Source organism: Rhinolophus hipposideros, assembly GCF_964194185.1.
Source record: "Rhinolophus hipposideros genome assembly, chromosome: 21".
NCBI classification, from domain to species: Eukaryota; Metazoa; Chordata; class Mammalia; order Chiroptera; family Rhinolophidae; genus Rhinolophus; species Rhinolophus hipposideros.
In genome coordinates, this window is record NC_138067.1 from 39,248,117 (window position 1) to 39,269,285 (window position 21,169).

Sequence of the window (21,169 nt, forward strand, 5' to 3'; positions counted from 1 at the left end):
ACAAAGAGTGCCTCCCTCAGAAAATGGGGAGCTGATGGGACATGTGAAGGCTGGTTTCATAGTTTTTGCAAGGGTGGCTTTCAGTCAATTTTGTCAAAGGGTGGCATTGCTTATGAGGAATCTGTCACATCCAGTGCAACTCGGGCAGTGAGAGAACAAGAAGGGGAGACGAAGGGTTAAGAAAGAAACAGAAATAAAGAAAGTTTTGAAACAGGGGCCAAGGGTCTCACAGCCTCAAAGGACTGACAGCTCCAAACCAGGCCACCTTGTGGCTTTTATTGGTGCACATACAAGGAAGTAGCGTTGTTTTCCCTACGGTCTGTGAGTCCCATACACCACACCAGAAAACTGGTTCAAACCAATCACCCTTGCCTGCCGAAAGTCCCATGGTGTATAAATAATTATTGTTTGTACCTCCCCAGGGGACAAAACCTTTATGTTGAAAACTTACTGACATGGAGAACTGATGTTATCACTTCCCAAGCAGGTTGTGGAAGGAATACAGCCACAGAGGCAGAAGCTCTCCTTAGACGGGGGCAGGTGTGGGTCAATGCCCACTTCTATCAACCCTGTGAGTTCTCCTGGTGGTCCCCACATGACTGTGCCTGTCTTGGGTTGTTCCTTTCTTGAGGAATCTTACCTGTCCTTGGCTAGCCAGCCATCCTTTGGGGTCAAACAAGGAGATGGCATAAAGGTGAAGCAATGTCCCTGAAAGGAATAGTCTCACAGACTCTTTTTTCTTTTTAGGGGTAGGTATGAAGGGACAGGCAGGCATGCTGCTGTGTGACAACAGGGATGGAGAACAGGTGGTAGGCAGAATTGGGCATCTGAGGACTAGGATTCTTCAGGGCATTAGAACAGAGAGAGATATGGAGCACGCATGATCTGATGGGGAAACCTAGCTCCATGTTGGTAGTTTTGGGGATTGCTTACTTTAGCCAATCCTCAACTGATGTTTTGAACATTTATTATATGCCACACACTGCTCCATGTACTGACAGAACGGTGATGAAGAATACAACAGGTTTGCCTTCATGGAGCAGGCATTGAGGTGAAGGAGATGTATTCACGTTCTGGAAAGATCCCTTGTGACCTGACAATAAATGGGTCACACGTAAAATGGCACAGATCACCACCTGACCCAGATATGTCAGGCTTTGGATGTTTTTTTGAGTCTCAGAGGACTTCAAGGGGAATATAAGGGAATCCAAGGCACCAGTTTATAATCACACAGATCAGGAAGCCGTGGGCTGAGGACACACTTTCATGTTGGACAGAAAAAGGAGAGGCAGTAAAATGAGGAGGCAGGAGGACTATGCTGGGGCACAACATGGATGAACCTCAAAAATATCACTCTAAGTGAAAGAAGCCAGTCACAAAAGATCACATATTGTGTGATTCCATTATGTTAAAATATGCAGAAAAGGCAAATCCAGAGACACAGAAAGCACTAAATTACGTTCTTTAAAATTCTTGATTTTTTTTGTTCTGTGAATTTCACTTTAATTTAAAAACATATGGGGAGGGAGCTTTAGTAAAGAGTTTGAGTTCCACAACCAGAAAGATAGAGTGTGAATCTTGGTTCTCCACTCACTAGTCATGTGACCTCAGACAATTGACACCTATGCCCGGCCTCTGTTTACTCATCTATACAATAGACATGATCATTGTACCCACCACGTGGGGCCATTGAGAGATTCAAGAGAGATCATATCTGCACAGTTCATGGAGCACGGATTTGATAAATGGAGGCTATGGTTGTTCTGAGAAGGGAGAAGTCACTCAAGGTGAGCTGTGGCCTGGATGGCAGAACTGTAGAGAAATCCTGAGTTGAGTTTCCCCTTTCAGCCTCCAGTTTCTGTATACATACCACTCCTGGAATTCCAGAGGAAAGGAAAAACCTCCTTGAGTGTTTAGAAGAGCTACAGCATGAAGGAAGGCGATGAGATTACATGGAGGAGACAACCAAGGAGGGGGATGGATACTGGCTTGGAGCAGGTCTCTCAGACGCAAGAAAATGTGGAGAGTTAGGGAGCGTTCCCTGCAAAGGTGGGGATACTTCATGACCCTGGAATCCTTTGACCCCTTCCTTTAACCCCCTCGGCGGGACAAGCAGCGGATCTGGTAGTTTGGGGCCACTTTGCCCACTCCGTCCTCCTAGGGTGTGATGTCAATATCCTCAGAGGCCACGGGGCTGTCCAGGGAGAAGTTCTGGAGGATGGTGGGGAAGAAGAGGAATAATTCCATGCGGGCGATGCCTTCGCCAAGACAAATGCGCTTCCCTGTGGGCATAGAGGATCACAAATGTGGATCACCCAGAGTGCATGCACGTTTTTTGCCCAAAGCCCAGACACCTGTGTCCATTGCAACCTATTTGCATGGGACTGGTCTTTAACCTACAATTCAGGTGGACTTTTAGGGGTGTCCCAAACCCTCTGAAACCAGGTGCAAATCTTTGGGTGGATGTGTGTTGCTCATTTTTCCAGGGGAGGGTTTGTAGTTTCTGTCAAGGGTTTTCAAGGGTTCAGTTGGTCCCACAGAGTCTAAAGACCCTCACCTGGTTGGATGTGTGAGTGTGTGTGTCTCCACATGGGGTGTATAGGTGTGTGCTTAGTGCTGACTTAGCATTAGGAGAATGGTACCTATCTCATAGTCCTATTGTGAGGTAAAAGAAGTTAATATTTGTGAAAATTCTTAGACTAATACCTGGTCCATACTAAGGATCCTTTAGGTTAGTTAGTACTTTGTGTTTTGTTCTGGGTGCGTATGGTGGGGAGTGAGAGGTGTGTGTTTGGCACTGCATGTGATTGTCTATCTTCTTATCTCAGTCTGAAAGTCATGGGCTTCAAGAGTTCCCTCCAAACTCCATATTGTCTATAAATCTGTGAATGGGACTTACGCACATGAGATGGGAGTCTATACCCCATCACATTCTCAGAGGTGTAAGGTTTCCACGTGCACACCTCTTGCCCCACCAATAGGTTGTAAACCACTTGCTTGGAGAGAAATGAGGACAAATGGAGCTGAGGCAGACACATGGAGAGCCTCTCCCCTTACTTAGCAGTTCTTCATCTACAAGCTGACAACCTTGGAAAGGCCATTTCAAGGATGGGTTTCCAGGTATTTCTTAGACTTTGCAAGTTGTTAGATATTGTGCATGTGTGGAAGTGCCTGGGGGAGGGTCCACATTATCGGCACATCCAGAAACTAGGAGACATGAGCTCAGAAATCCTGGGGATGGGGTCTGGGCTGGTTCCTCTCTTGTAACCGGCTCCATAATCTACCTCTTTCCAGAACAGCCTGTTAGCTCCCTCCCACTCCATCCTCCCATCCCTGGGCTGTCCTTACAATACCCTGTGGTAGATCTTTGGCTCTCACCTTTGTGGCTAGGTTTGTCTTTCTGCCCATAGCAGTCACCACAGTGTTTTTCTCTGACCTCTTGTCAGGCACTGGTTCTCTGTTCTTCACTTATTCTCTTCTTTTCTTTTTCCCCCCGCTTTCTTCAATCTTGTTTGATTCTTGTTCTCTATTTGAATCTGATTCTGTCTGCAACTCTCTCCCTCTCATGTTTCATCTCTTTCTACAGATCCCTTTTCTCTCCTTCACCGTTTCTTCCTCTCTATTTACTCGTATATCCCTCTCTTTTTTCTATCTCTTATTCTGCTTTTCTCCTTCTTTTTCCTCCTCCTCCTCCTTCTTTTCCCACCTCTGTTGTCTCACTTTCACCCTCTGTCTCTTTCTGCCACTATCTCCCCATATCTCTCTTCTTCTGTGTCTCTCCTTGTCTTTCTCTCTGTTTCTCACTCACTCTATTCTTATTTGTCTGTCTCTGTCCTTATTGCTCTATATTTCTATCTCTCTCTAAACTTAGGACAATCCTATTGAATGAAGGAATTGACCCTCACCCCACCACCCACATATCCCCAGCCTCTCATTTAAGATGAAATGAGAGAGGAGGCCATTGCACTGGGCAGAGCCAAGGGCCCTGGGTCACTGAAGTTGCTGATAGACCTCAAGACTAGGAACTTGATTCTGGGATCTTCCTGTATCCCCCAAAAATGAGGACCCTGGGCTTGGATTTTCTTTGGATGGGGCCAAAGAGTGCAGAATGTGGATAGAGACAAGTCAAGGCATGTCAAGACCCTCCCCAGCTCCTCATGCCAACAGGATAAATCCCAACTCCCCTCAGCTCTCAAGACCCTCCAGCTGAGCTCTTCACCTTTATCCCCTTTTGTAATCTACAACCCAGTATCCCTGGGCTCTTCTAGGTTCTCACATGTGCCATGCTATATCGACCTTCAGGCTTTGCTCTTACCCTTCCCTGTGCTTCTTTTCAGTGGTTGATTGATATTCACCCATGAGGTCTTTAGCATAGAAGCCAGTGCTTCAAGTGAGGTTTTTCTTCACCAACCAAGCAGGCGTAGTAAATACTTCCCATTTTGTGCTCCCAAAACCCCCTTTAGAGTGCTTATCACAGCTATGATTAATAATTATGATCATGATAATTATAGCTCCTATGAGCACTTACTTTGTGCCAAGCAGTTCTAAACACATTTCAGGCATTCAATCTTATAATTAGATATTATTTTGTGGCCATATGATGATTGTCCATCTCCCCTGCTGGACTATAAATTTCCTGAGGCAGGATCTAGGTCTCCATATGACATGTCTGATGCATTTCCTTTGACCCCCAGTAAAGAATTGGGCTCAGATTAATGCTCAACAGGTATTTTATACGGAGGTGCAGAGAGGTTAACACACTTGCCCTCAATCCAGCTTACCAAGATGTGCCATTGGGTTGAGATTTCACTTCTCAGTGGTGGCAGTGAATATGGCATGGGATAATGCAGGTAACACAATTGGAACATACTAACTACTCCATAAACAAAGACCTCTCCTTGATTGTTTTCAGGAGGGGATTACAAGTGCACTTTGGTGTCTGGGGAAGTGAGTATGGATCCAGCTTACCTAGGGAGAAGGGAATAAAAGCTTCATTCTTCTTTAGTGCCCCATTAGCATCCAGAAAGTGGTCAGGGTTGAAGGTGTGTGGGCTTTTAAAGTAACATGGGTCATGGAGAGCGGAGCTCAGGACAGGAAATACTTCAGTGCCCTGAGAGATGATCACAAGATCGAAGCTATTGCCGTTGTCTTCCCCACCCCACCCTGGAAAACAAAACAGAAATGAAACAAAACAAGAAGCCCTAGTGATAAAACAACAAGAGGTCAAACTTGGAGATTAAGAGAACCCAGGATGCCCACACCGGAGAAATGTGATCACCCCAGCTGGCCTCACCTTTGGGATGAAGTACTCTCGGAATTGAGTGTCTTCAGTGACCATGTGGGGCCCGCCCATGGGGATGAGGTCCCCGAATCTCTGGATCTCATGAATGACTGAGTCAGTATATGGCATTTTGGTTTGGTCATCGAGGACGGGAAGCCCATGTGAGCCAATCACTTGATCAATCTCCCTGTGGACTCTCTCTGCACAGAAAAGTGGAACCAGAAAACCTCATTTAAAGAGGCATTTCAGCAGAGACACTGCTTTCTATGGGCCAATGAGCCTGGAAAAAAAACTATAATAAAGGGTTACATCGTTGACATCCCTCAGAGCAACCAGCTTGGGGTGGGGGAGGCAAAGGAGGAAGCAAGAAAAATTCCCACATTGATGTTTAATGAATGTTATGGATTCTCTCCCCATGTGCACAAGTGAACACACACACGTACACACCACACACATGCACAATTTTCCATAGAATTTCAGAGTAAGATCTCAAGGCTAAAAAAAATATAAAAGAAATTCAAAAAGGGAAAATGAAAAGAACTCGAGGCTATGAATCTGTCAAAATTCCCACTCTAATATGAGTAGAAAATCAACTAATATTTATTACGTGTGTATTATAGATGATGCACTATTCTAGGTCCTCAGAAGCATAACGGTGAAATAGATCAATAGATCAACCCAAGAACAACTGGAAAAATAATTGAATACATCAATTAATCAATCAATTCATAAATGAAAAGACTGATGTGTAGAAGAACATTACTATTAGATGTATGTATTTATTTATCAATCAGTAGGTGAGTTAATAAATCATTAATTAATAAATGGTCCCAAGACAAATAAATAAATCAACCTAATTAAACTAATAAATCACATGAATGGATGGATGGCTAGATTTATGCAGGAATAAGTGAACAAATAAATTAGTGGAAAGAATAGGTAAATAAAGTAATAAATGGATGGATGTCTTGATGATAAATGAATAAATCAAAGATATCAATCAATGAGTGAATTATTGAATGAATAAATGAAAGGGGAGAAGGGTATAAGGATTAATTGAAAGACTGACTCATGGAAGGATTAAGGAATGAAATCGAGTTCATAAAAGGACTAGATGGGTGCCTGAATGAATGGATGGATAAATGAGCCAATGGATCAATGATAAATAGTTCATTTAATTAACCACCATTTCAAAGGATCAATAAATGAATCAGTTAATCAAATGAGGAATGGAAGTGTATGCTCTTGGGCGAATCATAGATGAAAGTATCTGAGTATACAGATCAATTAATAGACAAAAGTGCAGACAGATGGATGGATGGATGGATGGATGGATGGATGGATGGATGGATGGATGGATGGATGGATGGATGGATGGATGGGTCAATCTTTAAGTGATTGGCAAAAACAGGGAGAGAACAGATTGACAGATTTTTCATTTGTCCATCCACCAGCAGGGCTGGCTTAGTTCGCCACTCATTCAATCCTTCAGTGTTCCTGATATAAGAGGGGAATGCTACCTCTCTCATTCAAGCAGGACCCTTATCCCACTTCTGCAGCCACAAAGGGTCAGAGATATCCCTTGATTGGCTGTCCCGGCTAGTCCACCTATGATGTGGGGGTATTTGAGCAGGACCAGGAATCCATAGTGAAGACTGGTGCTGATGGTCTCGGTACCCGCGAAGAGGAGTGAGAGAACAGTGATGATGAGGTTCTGTTGGTGGAACTGACTGTTCGGGTCAGATTTCTCCTGGGTCCAGAGGAACAGGGTTGGGTCTGGGGAGGCTGGAGACTTGCTACACTCATGTCTCCAGTCTCCCTCCACTTGTTTCTGGGTCTCTCACACCAGCTGGCCAATTTTACTTTTCTCTCTATCCTCTCCGTGTCCATCCATTATCTCTATCTCTGTCTCTCTCAGTCTCTCTCCAACTCTGTCACTGTTTCAATCCGTCTCTTCATCTCTTCGGTGTGTTTGTCTTGCTTCCTCTCCCAGCGTCTTTCTGCCTCTGTGGGTCTTTTTAGCTGTTGCTGTATTTTTATTCCTTGTCCTGTTCCGTATTCTCTCTCTCTCTCTCTCTCTCTCTCTCTCTCTCTCTCTCTCTCTCTCTCTCTCTCTCTCTCCCCTCCCTACTTTCTCCTTCATTCCATTTTCCCTTCCCTTCCACATCTTCCCCACCTTTTCCTAATCTCCCTTCCTTATCCTCTGTTCTTCCCTCCCCTTCCTCTTTCTCCCTTCTTCTCAACCCCTCATCGTTTTTCTCCCTCTGCTCCCTTTTCCCTTTCCCAAACCCCACTTCGTCCATGCGGAGCAAGTAGGTATTGATGAAGTGCCGTGGGTCGCTGGGTTCCAAGGTCTCCCTGAGCTTCTCCACACTGCGACCAATGAAGACTCTGACTTCTTCCAGGTTACTGTAGATTTGCCTGCGTGCTCCAGGAAAGTACTTCAAGATGTTGGAGAAGAACTCAAATACCTGTGGGAGAGAAGGGGCTGTGAGGTCCTCCTGGGGCTGAGCTAGCGAATCACAGGAAAAGGCAGCCCTCCTGGGCCCTAATACCTCCAAGAGGAATCTCTGTCTCTCTCTCTGTCTCTCTGTCTCTGTCTCTGTCTCTCTCTCTCTGTCTCTCTCTCTCTGTCTCTCTCTCTGTCTCTCTCTCTCTCTCTCTCTCTCTCTCACATACACATTTTCAACTCTATCTCATAGGATCTCTTTATCTCTGCCCTTTTTTGCCTTGTTTTCTTTCTTCTTTCTTTTCTTCTTTCTCTCCCAAGCCCTTGTTTTCTTAGTCTCTCCCTCTAATTCTTTGACTCTCCATTTCTGCCTCCTCCATCACTCCCCTTTCTCTCTCTTGGTCTCTCCGTCCCTGTCTCACCATCTCTCTCTCCCTCCCGGTGCCTGTGACCCTGTCTCCCCCTGTTGTCCCTGCCCCTCTTCCAACCCTAAGCTGAGTTTCTATGGCCCCAAAGTAGATCACCCCTTCCCCACTCCCTGGATGTCCACCTCATCCGACCCTCCCTCACACTCTCCCTGACCTGGCTGGAGAAGGAGCTACAGAGCGAGAAGGACTGGTAGCACATGTCCAGAAGCTTGAGGAACTCAGGATCTCTGTAGGCAAAGCGTTTTCCAAAGACAATGGAGCAGATGATGTTGGCGGTGATGGAGTGGAAGAAGAAAACGGGGTCCTGGAACACTCCTAGGAGGAGGGGGCGGCAGGTCAGGACACAGACTCAAATGCCTAGGGAGAATCTGGCTTCTGCCCCATCTCTGTGTGACTGTCTTCTGTCACTCAGTAAAATGGTAAAGAAAATAGGAATAATAACAGCTAACACTCACTGGCCCGTATGATGTGCCAGGCCCTTAGTCTAAGCACTTCTCATATTATTTGATTTGATTCTCACCTCTACTTTGTGAGGAAGGTGCAGTTCTGTTATTATCTCCATTTCATATAAGGGTAAACAGAGAGGTTAAGTCATTCGACCATGTGACTCACTGCTGGGGCCAGGATTCTGACCCAGGCAACCCAGCTACAGAGACTGTGAGGTTGGGCCCCTCTTAGGCCCCAGAGCTGACCTTGGGAACAGGTACAGTTAATTCCCAGGGTAGGGTGAGCACAGTGCACGTGCTCGATCCATTGCATGTACAAATTAAAACACTCTGCTTTCCCTCGCCCTTTTCTGTCATTCCCCTTCTCTTCTTTTGTTAACTTCTAGAGGCCTCCGGTCTTCAGGAAATCCTTCTATACTTGTTAACTGATGTTTGTATGAGCCAGGCTTGCGGTGTTTGAGGGAGGGTGGGCTGTGAGCCCAGGAATGTCAGTCAAGGTCAGGTCAAGCAGCCCCTCCCTGCCGGTCTCCTCTGCCCATCTTCTCTTGTTCGTCTGCAGATCCTTTCTTGAGCCTGTCTGTCTCTCTAATTTCCTCTGCCTTTGTTTCTTTCTGCCTCTCCAAGTGTCTTCCACAATCTGTGCCTCTGTGTGTCTCTTTGTCCAACTCGGTCTCTTTCTCCTTCTCTGTCTCTCTGTCTGTGTCACTGTGTTTCCTCCTGTATTTCTTCTCAGTCCCTCTCTCTGTCCTTTTCCTGTATCGGGCCTTCTGTCTCCGCCTCTGCCTCTCCCTCCCAGCCTCTGCATATCTCTGGCGAAAGAACCCTGTCACCTTTATAGCTCACAAACACCCATTTATGGAGAATCTAAAAACAACTGAAAGTGCCAAGAGCAGAAAGCCCCAACTGCCTTCCTTGCTCGCTGCCAGCTCGTCAGCAGTGCACCCAGGAGAGGAAAACAGTTTGTACTTTTCAAAATGTCTGTAATTTTCCCTTTTCTCTCTTTGTTTTCCTTTATGTAAGCCCTGTTTTTGCCTTGGATAATTAATAGATAATTAATCCATGAATTGGTTTCCCTGAACACAAGTAAACAGTGTGCTAATGTCTAAGCTTATGTCTTTGAGTTGTTCTCGACATTGCATCTCTTCTGGCTCCCTGTGTCCCTCTCCTACGCGTCTCTGCCCATCTCCACGCCCCTGTCTGTGTCCCCATCCCTCTGTCTGATGATCTCTCAGGCTCTGTCTTTATCTCCACTCTCTTTTTTCCCCTGCCACATAAACCTCCTGTTTTTCTGTTGCTCTGCACCCTGCATCTCTCTGTTTCACTGTCTTTCTTTCCTTCCCATTCCCCAGGCTCACCCTGGGATTTCCACAGTTCCTCCACCAAACACTGAGCCTCCTCCTGAATCAGCTCCTCCACACTCCACCTGCCCATCCCAAAGTGTCTCAAGGTAGCCAAAGAGAATTGCCGAAGTGTCTTCCAGCATTGCCCCATTGGAAAAGATCACACCTGAGGTATAGACAGGCATGGGTTGCAGAAAAAGTTGAAAGGAGACTCTGGGTCCCTCTCCACCCCTTATCCTCCCTTCCCAGACTCACCTTCCCCAACCCCCATCCTCCATTCCCCACCCCCTCCCGGTGCCTACGAAGCTCTTACCATATCCCTGGAAGGTTTGATCAAGAATGGCAATTTTCCCCCGACCAGAGAAGGCCTCAGAATGGCTGAGCAGGGGCTCCTGAATGGTCTCTATCCCACATAGTGTGACCACAGGCCTACGCCCCAGGTACACCGTGGAGACATCCCCGTATTTGTGTTGGAGCTGCCAAGCATACCCACACCCAGGGTTGCCATGAGTATGCACTTCTGTGGTCATCCCAGTTGCTAAACCATTAAAACACTTACGTATAGATTGGTAATTAACCATCACCTCAAACCCTCCACTGCAATCTGTCTTGCACCTTCCCAGGACCCAGAAACTAAAGGGTTAACCCATGACCCACAGTGTCTGCATGATTGGTTGGCACCCCAAGTCGTACAGATGGTTAAATATGTCTAATATCACCCCGGCCCATACCCTGGAGTCTGGTCAGATCTCCCTGGTATCGCAACTAGACAACCATCCTTCTTGTGACCCAACTTCAACTTGCTGTCTGCCTCCCAACGATTTCCCCCAGAGAACTACCCTGAACCACCTACTTGGCTGACACGAAGGGAAAGTGATGGCACTCTTGGGGGTGATCATGAAATCTGAACAATCCTAACACCAGGAAGTCCATTGGGAAACTGCTCAGTAGCGTTTACTGAAGCTGAAAGTTCACGTGTACACTTAGTGATTCATCAACTTCACTCCCAGATACATAAAAAATTGTGTACTTGTTTTCACCAAAATAAAGCACAAGGAGAATCATCAAAACTTTATTAATAAAATGCTCAGCACCACCAATATAGCATATACAGTCACATGTCTGCATAGTGGAATATTACACAGCAATGAAAAAGAACAAACCACTGCTACACCCAACAACATGAATGAAACAAGCAGGCATAATGTTGAACGAAAGGAAGTAGACACAAAAGAGTCCATATGTCATAATTCTATTTATATGAAGTTCAAAAACAGGTAACACGACCTGTTGTGTCAGGATAGTGGGAGGGTAGTGACTGGAAGAGACTTGAGGGACTTTCTGGGGATGGGCCTGTTGTTACTTACCTGTGTGTCAATTACATGAATATTTTTGTTTGAAAAATTCACTGATTTGTGCACTTTTTAGGGCGATGTTAAACTTCAGCAAAAAGTTGACTTACAATCATAAAAACGTTAAGTTTCCTGAAAAATCTCTTACACTGATCTGCAAAGCCTCCTCTCTGGTCTCCCTACTCCCATTCCTGTCCCCTCTGCAATCATTTCACCACCCACCCCACCTTACCCTGAAGCTAGAGTAATCCTATGAAAATGTAAATTTATTAATATCCCTAACCTGCTCCAAACCCTCCAGAGAGCTCCCGCCTCACTGAGAGTAAGGTCTCGAGTCTTTACCACGGTCCACGGGGCCGGGCCGGGCCCTGTGTGACACGACCCCAACACCCCGCTGCTTCTCCTCCCATTCATCCCTTTGCTCACTCACATCCAGCCTCTATGTTCTCCCCCAAACATGCTGAACTTGCCCCTACTTTAGAGTTCTTGCACCAACACCTGCTTCTCTCTGATGCCTTCCTCCTGCATCTTTCAGGGTCTCTGCCCGGAAACAAAGCAGGATCGAGCCTTTCCCTCACCACTCAATCTAAAGTAGCTCCCACCATTTTCTAAAATAGCACACTGCCTTATTGTAATCATAGTTCTTGTCTACCAATATTTACTTCTTAGTTTATTTTGCATGTCCTGTCCAATGCCAATATTCCCTGGCATACAGAAGGGGCCCAGTAAATTACTATTGAATGAGGGAATAAATGAATGAATGGATCAAAGTGGCTGCCATTTAATGAGCATTTACTATACAGCAGGCTTTATGCTGTTAGGGTCCGGAGTCAACCCCTCCTCAAGTGAACAGAAGTCACACGATAATGCAAGTCACACAGCGAGGTTTATTTCCAGCTAGCTGGGGTCCGAGTATCTGCCCGACGCAGCGGGTTTCAACAAGGACCCCAAACACTTAAAACCCAGGGTTAATATAGCATCTTCAAGGCACAGAGTAATTAAACTACAGGATTTACATAGCTTTGAAGAGTATATGACAAACTGCAGGATTTACACAGCTTCAAAGAGTATAAGATAAGCTACAGGGCCGCTTGTCTCCTCGCTGTCACTGCCCACATCTTGGAATTTACAGTCAGGTTGTGTTTACACTTAGGTTGTGTTTCAAGCCAGGGGCCGTTAACCCTGACCTTAAGATAGCAGTTCTCACGCTAACAGTCTCTTACAATGCAATACCCCATCTTATCCTCAAAACAGTCTTATGAGGCATGCATTCTTATTGTCACCATCTTATTTTACAGAACAGTAAAAAGACTGATTGAATGAGTTGAACCTAGAACACGAATCCAAGCCTGTCTGACTCCAGAAGGATTTGGGAGCATATTGGGGAATGGAGGAGGGGTAGTGCCACCCTCCCCAACCTGTCCATAATGAAACCCAGTAGCTCATGTCCTCTCTCTCTGTCTCTCTCTCTCTGTCTCTCTCTCTCTGTCTCTCTCTCTCTCTCTCTCTCTCTGTCTCTCTCTCTCTCTCTCTCTTTCTCTCCCCAAGATGCAATGATAAAGGAGTACATGGACACCTAGAGGATCCTTGGAAGGGCCATGAAAGAACGTTAGGGGCCTGGAACTCTCAAAATTTTATGCAAAAATGTGTGTGGATACTGGGAGGGGCGAGAGCCCACACTTTCATCAGATCCTCAAAGGATTTAGTGATCACCAAACTGTTAGGCAGCTTCAGTCTGTGAGGACGCTAGAGATAAAGAGACCTCCAGGCTGGATCGCAGCTTCCCTTCTGTGAAGTCCCAGCTGTGACTGTGAACTCCTGCCTTCCCAAGGCGGAGCCTCACTGTCTGTACCTCTGAGATGGAGAGAACACCTCACCTAGCCCACAGGGCTGTTGTAAACAAGATTTAAAGAAGTCCCATGACAATATAGGTAAATCCTAGCCACATAATTCTGAATGAAGAAACTAAATCCAAGAATTTCCAGGAAAACATGGTACCCAGTGGTATGGAAGACAATGAGAACTAAATAATATATACTTGTGGCCCCTCCATATATGCAAAGGGATGGCAAGCCCAAGATTCAGGAATGTGGTCACCATGGTGCTTACTGGGAAGCACTCTGTACGCAGCCTCCCGCCCCATTCTCCCCTTCTCCTCTGCAATGTCCTGGCACTGGCATGAGTCAACCTTTGCTCTCTTTTACTAACAGAGGAGTAACCGATTTGATTGCTGCCACTGCTCCTTTTTCTGTCTCTTCCAGTGGCGACAGAACATGTGAACTTCGACACCCTTGGCTCATACCCAGACACCTCCTCATGCCCACTGTCCAGGGACAGTGCCATGCATTTCCAACTGAGCAGGGCGCCTCTGACTATCTGACCGCCATCCACCGAGCTTCAGCTCCATGCTTCTTACTCACCAACCTTCGCACACCCCATGCCTGAGCCTGGAAAGCTCACTCCGGGTGAGTGATCCTTAAGGAGACAAGGAGCCACCCTCAGACCCCGCACATTTGCATCTTACCCTCAGGATATATTTTAGTAGGCCTCTTCTGCCCATGTGCAGAAAGTTCCCAAAGAAGGGCAGAGGACGGGGCCTGGTGGGAGCCGCCATGTGCCTTTGGGTGGTCCCTGGTCAGGAGAAACAAGAGTCCTGTGAGGAGAGCAAGGAGGAGGAGGACACTGAGCATGACGGTCCCTGTCTGACTGCCCGCCAGCCCACTGCAGTTTCAAGCTGAGCCTTTTATCTTAAGCCTGCCTCTTCCCCCTCTTTATCTTGAGCCTGCCTCTTCCCCCACTTATATAACTATCGATTCCCTGCCTCCCATTTCATCATTGGCCAGGAGTGTGAACTTGAAAGAGAGGTGCTAAGGGGCCCATACTTCCCTCTCCGGCAGCCCAGTGACCTGCTCACCCCCTCCCCAAGCACTCCTTCCCTGGATGCCAGCAGAAATCCTGTGGTAATTTCCAAGGTCAACGTGAGTGTGTGTCCACACATGCGTTCTTGATGGAGGAATATTTTCCTGGGAGTCCCCAAATGATGTAGATGATGTTGGATCTGCTGGCAGTTTCTGGGTGTGGGCCGGGATCGTGTCTCGTGAGACCGAAGAATGGAAAGAAACACGGACCCAGGAGAGGCAAAGAGTTTCAAAAAGAGGATAGTTTATTGAAAGCAAAGAGTCAACGCTCCTGAGCGGGTGGGGGTCCTGAATCGAGGTGGCCCCATGCCTGAGGCAAAAGCTCTTACTTTTATACCTTCCTTTGCCTGTTTGGGGAAGGGGAGCTGTTTGAAGAGGGGAACTGTTTGAGGAAGGGAAGTGGTGCTTTCTAATTAAATTCGTCTACCAGGTTTGTTCTGCTTGAGCATCCTAAAGGAATTAGCAAAGTAACCCACTCTTATCTATCAGATCTGCTCCGTTTGTCAGGCCAAAAGGAATTTTATGATTAACCTCAAGGCCTTGTTACATTATGTCCTGGAGCAAAGGAGTGATTTCCAAACCTGGAGTTTTAGGATATGGCTGTCTTTGTTGTTTCCACCAGGGACCTCCCTGTCTACCTAGGGACATGCTAACTATCCTGTATCACTATGTGTTTATTTTTGTGGGTACGGTGAGCACACACTGTCTAGTTGTGGTCTTTGTTGTGTGTTTATGCTTGCATGTTTGTCCATGCCCGATTGCATCTGTGTGTGTGCTTGTAAGATTTTTATACGTGAAGAGGTGTTTGTATTTATGGAACATGCTGATGAGTTTCTGTGTATGAGTCCACATGTGCTTACGTATGTATTTTTGCATGTGTGCAGGCTTATATGGTTTTATACTGATTCATATGTGAAGAGATGTTTGCAGTTGCATGGTGGTGGTGGTGGTGTGTGTCCCTCTGTGTGAGTCTCTGTGTGCTCGTGTATTTGTGCATCTCTCCGTCCTTGTATTTGTAGGGCCTTCAGGGGCTCAGTGTCTATCAAGCTAGTCCCCCTTCCTTCCCCCTCCTTTCTGTGACAGCTACAGATGGGAGAAATAGGAGGAGTGGGGAGAGACACAGAACTGGTTAGACTCAGAGGTGGAGGGGGTCGGGTGGAGAAAGACAGAGAGACTGAGACCTGGCAGGGGGACATTTGATCCTCTGGATCTCTGACTGCTCTCACCAGCAACGGGCAGTTCTCTCACTGCCTCTGGCTCTGCGTTTACAGTGCAGGACATTTCTCCCATCCTCTCTGTATCTATGTGTCTCTCTATCTCTTGCTATCTCTCCCTGTCTCAGTGTCTCTGTTTCCCCTTATAGACTCTGAACGCCAGAAGTGCAGAGACTGGGCCCAGGTTGATTGATGTCCGCTGGGCTAGTGTCTGTCTCCGTCATCGCTCTGAGTCTCCAGCAGGCTCAGTCCCAATTTGCAGAATATGGGAACGATTGTGTCCACATGGACCTGTGTCCACATGGACCTGGGCCTGGCTTTCCACTTCTTTCTGTGAGGGCGATGGTGAGACAGTGAGGGACATAGCAAGCAAACATTCATTCATTCATTCATTCAACAAACATTTGTTGTTCACCTACTCTATGCCCAGCCCTACTGTAGGCACTGGGGATGCAGTGAACAAGGCAGGGAAATACCCGGGCTCTCACAGAGCAACCATCCAGGTGGGAAAGACAGGTGACAATAAAATGGAGATACTCGTAAATATGGTAATTCACATGGTGACAAGGTAATATTCAGGCATCATGCCCTGGTTTGTCCTTCCTCGTTGTTTTTCCTGAAGCTTCCATTTTGATTGGTAGTGCCAAGGTGTACTTTGACCATTACACTGGGTGTGGCAATTATTATTATTAGGGTGGGAGACACAAAGATGGAAATTGTGATATCTGAGACCATGAGAGTAAAGGCGACGCAAAGAGGCCAGCATGGCGAAAAGGGGATGTGAGATGCCAGAGAAGCACTGAAGCCCAGAGACTGAAGAATACATGGAGTAATGAAAACACACTGAGACACAGAAAAGGACAAAAGAGGATGCTGATGGAGCTAGTGGGGGCTGGGGGGGGGGGGTAGTGAGGGGGGGAGGGAGCTAGTAGGGATTGAGGGAGCAGGAAATGAGCTGAGGGGACCACTAGAGCCTGGCTGAGAGTTTAAGAGAAAAGCAGCATGAGGGATCAAAGCTAAACCTGACCAGGCCCTTCCCTGCTCCTCCCCAGTCTCTGGGAGCCTGCATAGATTACTTCCTCTTCCTGCTTCTCCTGGCCTGGACCAGGATCTCAGCACCCAGGCCCCATGGCCCTGCCATTGACGCTTTGTCTTTTCTCCTCCTTCTCCTTCTTGTGGGCCTCACCCTTGGGATCTTGTTCAGGCCACCCATGCTGGCCTTGCCCCCAGGCCCACTGTCCCTCCTGAGGCTGGGAAACTTCCTACAACTGAGGGGAGCACCCTTCCTCCAGGCTCTGCTCAGGGTAAGCGTGCGGGCTCCCTCTGCAGCCCCTGCCTTCTCCCTGGATGCAGAGAGTGGTAGGGATGGGCAGGGACAGGAAGGGGAGAGACGTGAGAATATGGAAGGATTTTCTCATCAGAAATACCCAGAGGCAGAAACATGGAGAAATCCAGAGCCAAGGAAACAACAAGAGACAGAGACAGACAAAAAGAGTCGGAGAGAGGGAGATTGAAAGAGGCACAACGACAGACACTGAGAATCACAGAACGAGACAGGGGAGGGAGAGAGAAAGAGAGAGAGAGAGAGAGAGAGAGAGAGAGAGAGAGAGAGAGAGATTAGAAAAAGAAATGGGAACAAGAGTAGAGACTCAATGAAGAAGAGAATAAGAAGACAAGAGAGTGAGCAGAGAAACCAGAGACAGGAACAGAGTCACAGAGACATAGAAACACACACTCTGAGACCAAGAGATCAAAAGGGACAGAAGCAGAGGTAGGGAGACCACGAGGCAGAGGCCCACAGAGAGGGCCCCTGAAAGAAGCAATGAGGGGGAAAGACGACCAGACTGGGAGAAATGAAGACAGAGATGCTCAGGATCAGACACAAAGAAACAGAAACAGATAGAGATGCCCAGAGAGACGGGAGCAGAGAAAAACACAGTGGAAACGCAGAGATGACTTCCTAGTGAGAGACAGACAGACAGACAGACAGACAGACTGAGTGTCAGGCCCTCAGGGCTCAAGGCCACTGGCCCTGTTGCTACCGCTGAGGGCCCAGTATGGGCCCGTGTTCACGGTGCACCTGGGCACAGCCCCATGGTCGTGGTCATGCTGTGTGGCTAGGAGGCAGTGTGAAGGCTCTGGTAGAGCAGGCAGCTGCCTTTGGAGGGTGTAGACACAGCCATTTCCAAGAGGCTCTGGGTCACCTCACATCTAAGTTGCAGCACAGTGGTTAAGTACCCAGCAGCTGGAGTCAAAGGCCCTAGGTACAAGTTCCAGATCCAGCACTGTCTGTATGATGGCCGGCGTATTATTTAGCCTCTCTGTGCCTCTCTTCCTCATCTGTATAATGGGAATAATTATGCTCACTCCCCATCCCCAGGGATGCTGTGAGATTTCAGTCAATTAATGTATGTGAAGCGCTTAGACCCTGGCACATAATAAGTGCCCAATAAACACTGGTTTTTCTGCTAAAAGCCAGTTCGTGCAATGAGAGGTTTGCTACAGATCCTCTTTTGCCCATTTACATGTTACAGTGCACTATGGTGCCTTGGGCCCCTGCTCAGAATAATATTTTCAACTCTGTAAAATTAAACTCATGAAAGGAGCCAGACATAAAAGGTCACATATTGTATATGATTCCATTAATATGAAATACCTAGAATAAGCAAAACCACAGATGCAGAAAGTAGATGGGTGGTTGCCAAGGGCTGGGGCAGGAGAGAATGGGGAGTGACTGCTTAATGCACAAAGGGTTTTCCTTTGGGCTGATGAAAAAATTCTGGAACTCGATAGTGATGTGGTTGGATAGAGTGATGAGGAGTCTAGATGGAATTTTGAGAGCTACAGCTATAACATGCTATGAAATTATCTGTGGTTTCCATTGGTAACAAAGCTGATTACCACTGCCGAAACCACTGTCACTGTGATCTGCATTCATAACTGAAGGAAAGGCTAAGTTTCAGATAGAGGATAGTGAAAAAAGATGCAATTTTTTTTTCCCATCCAAGTCCACGGGGCTCCTGAATTCTAGGGGCGCCTGGACCCTAGTTAAAGAATTCCTGGTATAGAGGCTTCAAACCTACACCCTGGAGTCCTCTGTGCCTGGATTTAAAAGCTGGCTCTGCCACACGTAAGTTTTGGCAAGTGGCTATCCTCTCTGGTCCTCAGTTTCTTCATCTATACAATAGGGAGCTATAAAAATTTCCCCAAACTTTTCTAAGCATTAAACAGGAGTATGGATGAAATGCACCACAAAACAAACAACAATAAAAAAAAAGGTCTTCGGAAATGGAGGTGAAGAATGAAGGGCAGGAGGCGAAACATTTTAAGATGTGTGAATTCCAGTTTCTATAGGGCAGGGGCCTAATTATTTGGTGTTTTCAGCACCCAGTTCGTTGTTTAGCACACGGTAGGGGCTCAGAAGAATATAGTGGCATGAATGACTGTGTTATAGGTTTTACATGTGTCATCAGAAATTAATAAGTTGAAACCCTAACCTCCAATGCTTCAAAAATGACCTTATTAGGACATAGGTTCTTTACAGAGATAATCAAGTTAAAATGAGGTCTTTAGGGTGGGCCCCAGTCCAATATGACTGGTGTCCTTATAAAAGGGGGAAATTTGGACATAGACGTGCACACAAAAGTCATGTGAAGATGAAGGCAGAGGTCAGGACGACGCTTCTCCAAGCCAGCGACCACTAAAGCTTGACAACAAACCACCAGTGTCTGAGTTCTCTCAGACACTCTCTCCAGGCCTGAGTTGTCACAGAAAAATCAGGCTCCAAGAGCCCGTAAAATCTCCCTAAATCTGAGGGTGCGCCCACATACACGGGGCTTCTGTGATGTGGAATGGGGACTTTTTCATCCCCTTGAAATAGAAAAACTGAGTGGTGCCAGGGAGGAGAGTCTTGCCATGTTTCCGGCATGCATCTACAGTGCCCTTACTTCAGTTCTCTGCAGCCTGAAAATTCCTGAATGCTTTTATGGCTGAATGTTTGCTTATTTGTTTGAATTGACAGAAAAAGTGACCATAGGTGTAAAGTAAATATAATGTGAGTTAGGTGCCCCTTTGTGCCTTTCACTTGTTGCGTCAGGGGAATGCTCTGTCCAGGTGACCGGGTGACACCTGGACATTGACTCCCCCGTCAGCAGGAATAAATTCGGGAAGGCCTTGCCAGCCCCCCTGGTTGAACAAAGCTGACCTGCCGGTGGAACACATGAATAGGATCATGTAGGTTGCCCTGTGGTCATAGTAACCTCATGTACATTGTGGAACTTCCGGAATCATGTCCCCCTGCCTTCTACCCTAGATAATTACCCTGAAATTTGTGATTCATTGTCCCCATGCTTGCTGATTATAATCGCTATGGCCTAGCATTCTTTCCAGACTGGTAATCTATTGGAAAAAACTCTATAAAATTAATGTCCCAGGGAAGCCCTAGTCGGAACTCTCCAAAGGGGACGCTCGCCGGAAACACCTGAAGCCAAGACGCTGTCTTGGTTCCCCAGCGCCTTGGAAACACTCTTCGGGGGGTGAGAACTCACTGTTGCTCTTTGTCTTACTTTGCTTTATTCTGTCTATCTTACTTATTGCCTCACTTAATAAATAGTGCCCTCTAGTTCCATCCATGTTGTCTCAAATGGTAAGATTTCATTCTTTTTTATGGCCATGTAACTTTCCATTGCATATATGTACCATATCTTCTTTATCCAATTGCCTATTGACGGGAACCCTCATGCACTGTTGGTGGGATTGCAAATTGGTGCAGCCACTATGGAAAACAGTATGGAGGTTCCTCAAAAAATAAAACTAGAACTACCTTATGACGTAGCAACTCTACGTCTGGGTATTTATCTGAAGAAATACAAAACATTAATTTGAAAAGATGTATGCACTCCTACGTTCATTGCAGCATTATTTACAATAGCCAAAATATGGAAACATGTGATAGATTTCTTAACCTTGCCACCTACTCTAGCAGAAAGGGGCTACATTTTATGTGGCCACAGAATTTGGGTGTTGAATATGCATTCACCATGCACACTGAGACGGAGTTGAGGCAGCAAAACACAATTTATTAAGTGAAATAAATCAGACAGAAAAAGACCAATACGACTTACATGTGGAATCTAAAGAACAAAGTAAACAAACAAACGAAACAGAAACAGACTCATAGATACAGAGGACAAACTGATGGTTACCAGATGGGAGGGGGTGGGGGAGATGTGGGTGAAAAGGGTGAAGGCATTAAGAAGTACAAATTGGTAATTACAAAATAATCATGGGGATGTAAAGTACAGCACAGGGAATATAGTCAATAATATTGTAATAACTATGTGTACTGCCAGGAGGGTACTAGACTCATCGGGGAATCACTTCATAAATTGCATATAAATGTCTAACCACTATGCTGTACACCTGAAACTAATATAAAGTAATTTAGAATGTGAAAAAAAAAAGAAATCTATAACCTGCAAAGCAGTGGAAATAGCACAAAATGATCTATGAGTAAAATAGGTGAACATTCTCACAAGGGGCTGAAATCTGCTTTTGTGGTCACAAGTGATGTAACTAATACCAGGGTGGCCACTAGCACTCATGGTGCACCTTTTGAGAATAAAAAAAGGCACCTTCTCAAGGCAAGTGGCCTGTTGAATGTACCCTGTGAAGAAAAACGGTCCTTCTCAGATTTCAGTCCCGCTTACACAAGACACGACCTTTGTGGCCTCATGAGGTAG

At 46.3% G+C, this 21,169-nt stretch overlaps 1 protein-coding gene across 1 annotated transcript; it reads right to left on the minus strand.

Moving 5' to 3' along the window:
- Positions 1–2,091: 2,091 nt before the first annotated feature.
- LOC308490252 (cytochrome P450 2B11-like) lies at positions 2,092–13,986 on the minus strand (the record flags this gene model as incomplete). The annotated part of the gene is given in 12 exon segments (XM_081032203.1): positions 2,092–2,157; positions 2,161–2,282; positions 4,969–5,110; positions 5,294–5,481; positions 6,890–7,031; positions 7,576–7,752; positions 8,313–8,473; positions 9,960–10,092; positions 10,094–10,110; positions 10,258–10,420; positions 13,821–13,905; positions 13,907–13,986. Coding segments are annotated over 12 exon segments (1,476 nt in total).
- Between the last annotated feature and the right edge of the window lie 7,183 nt (positions 13,987–21,169).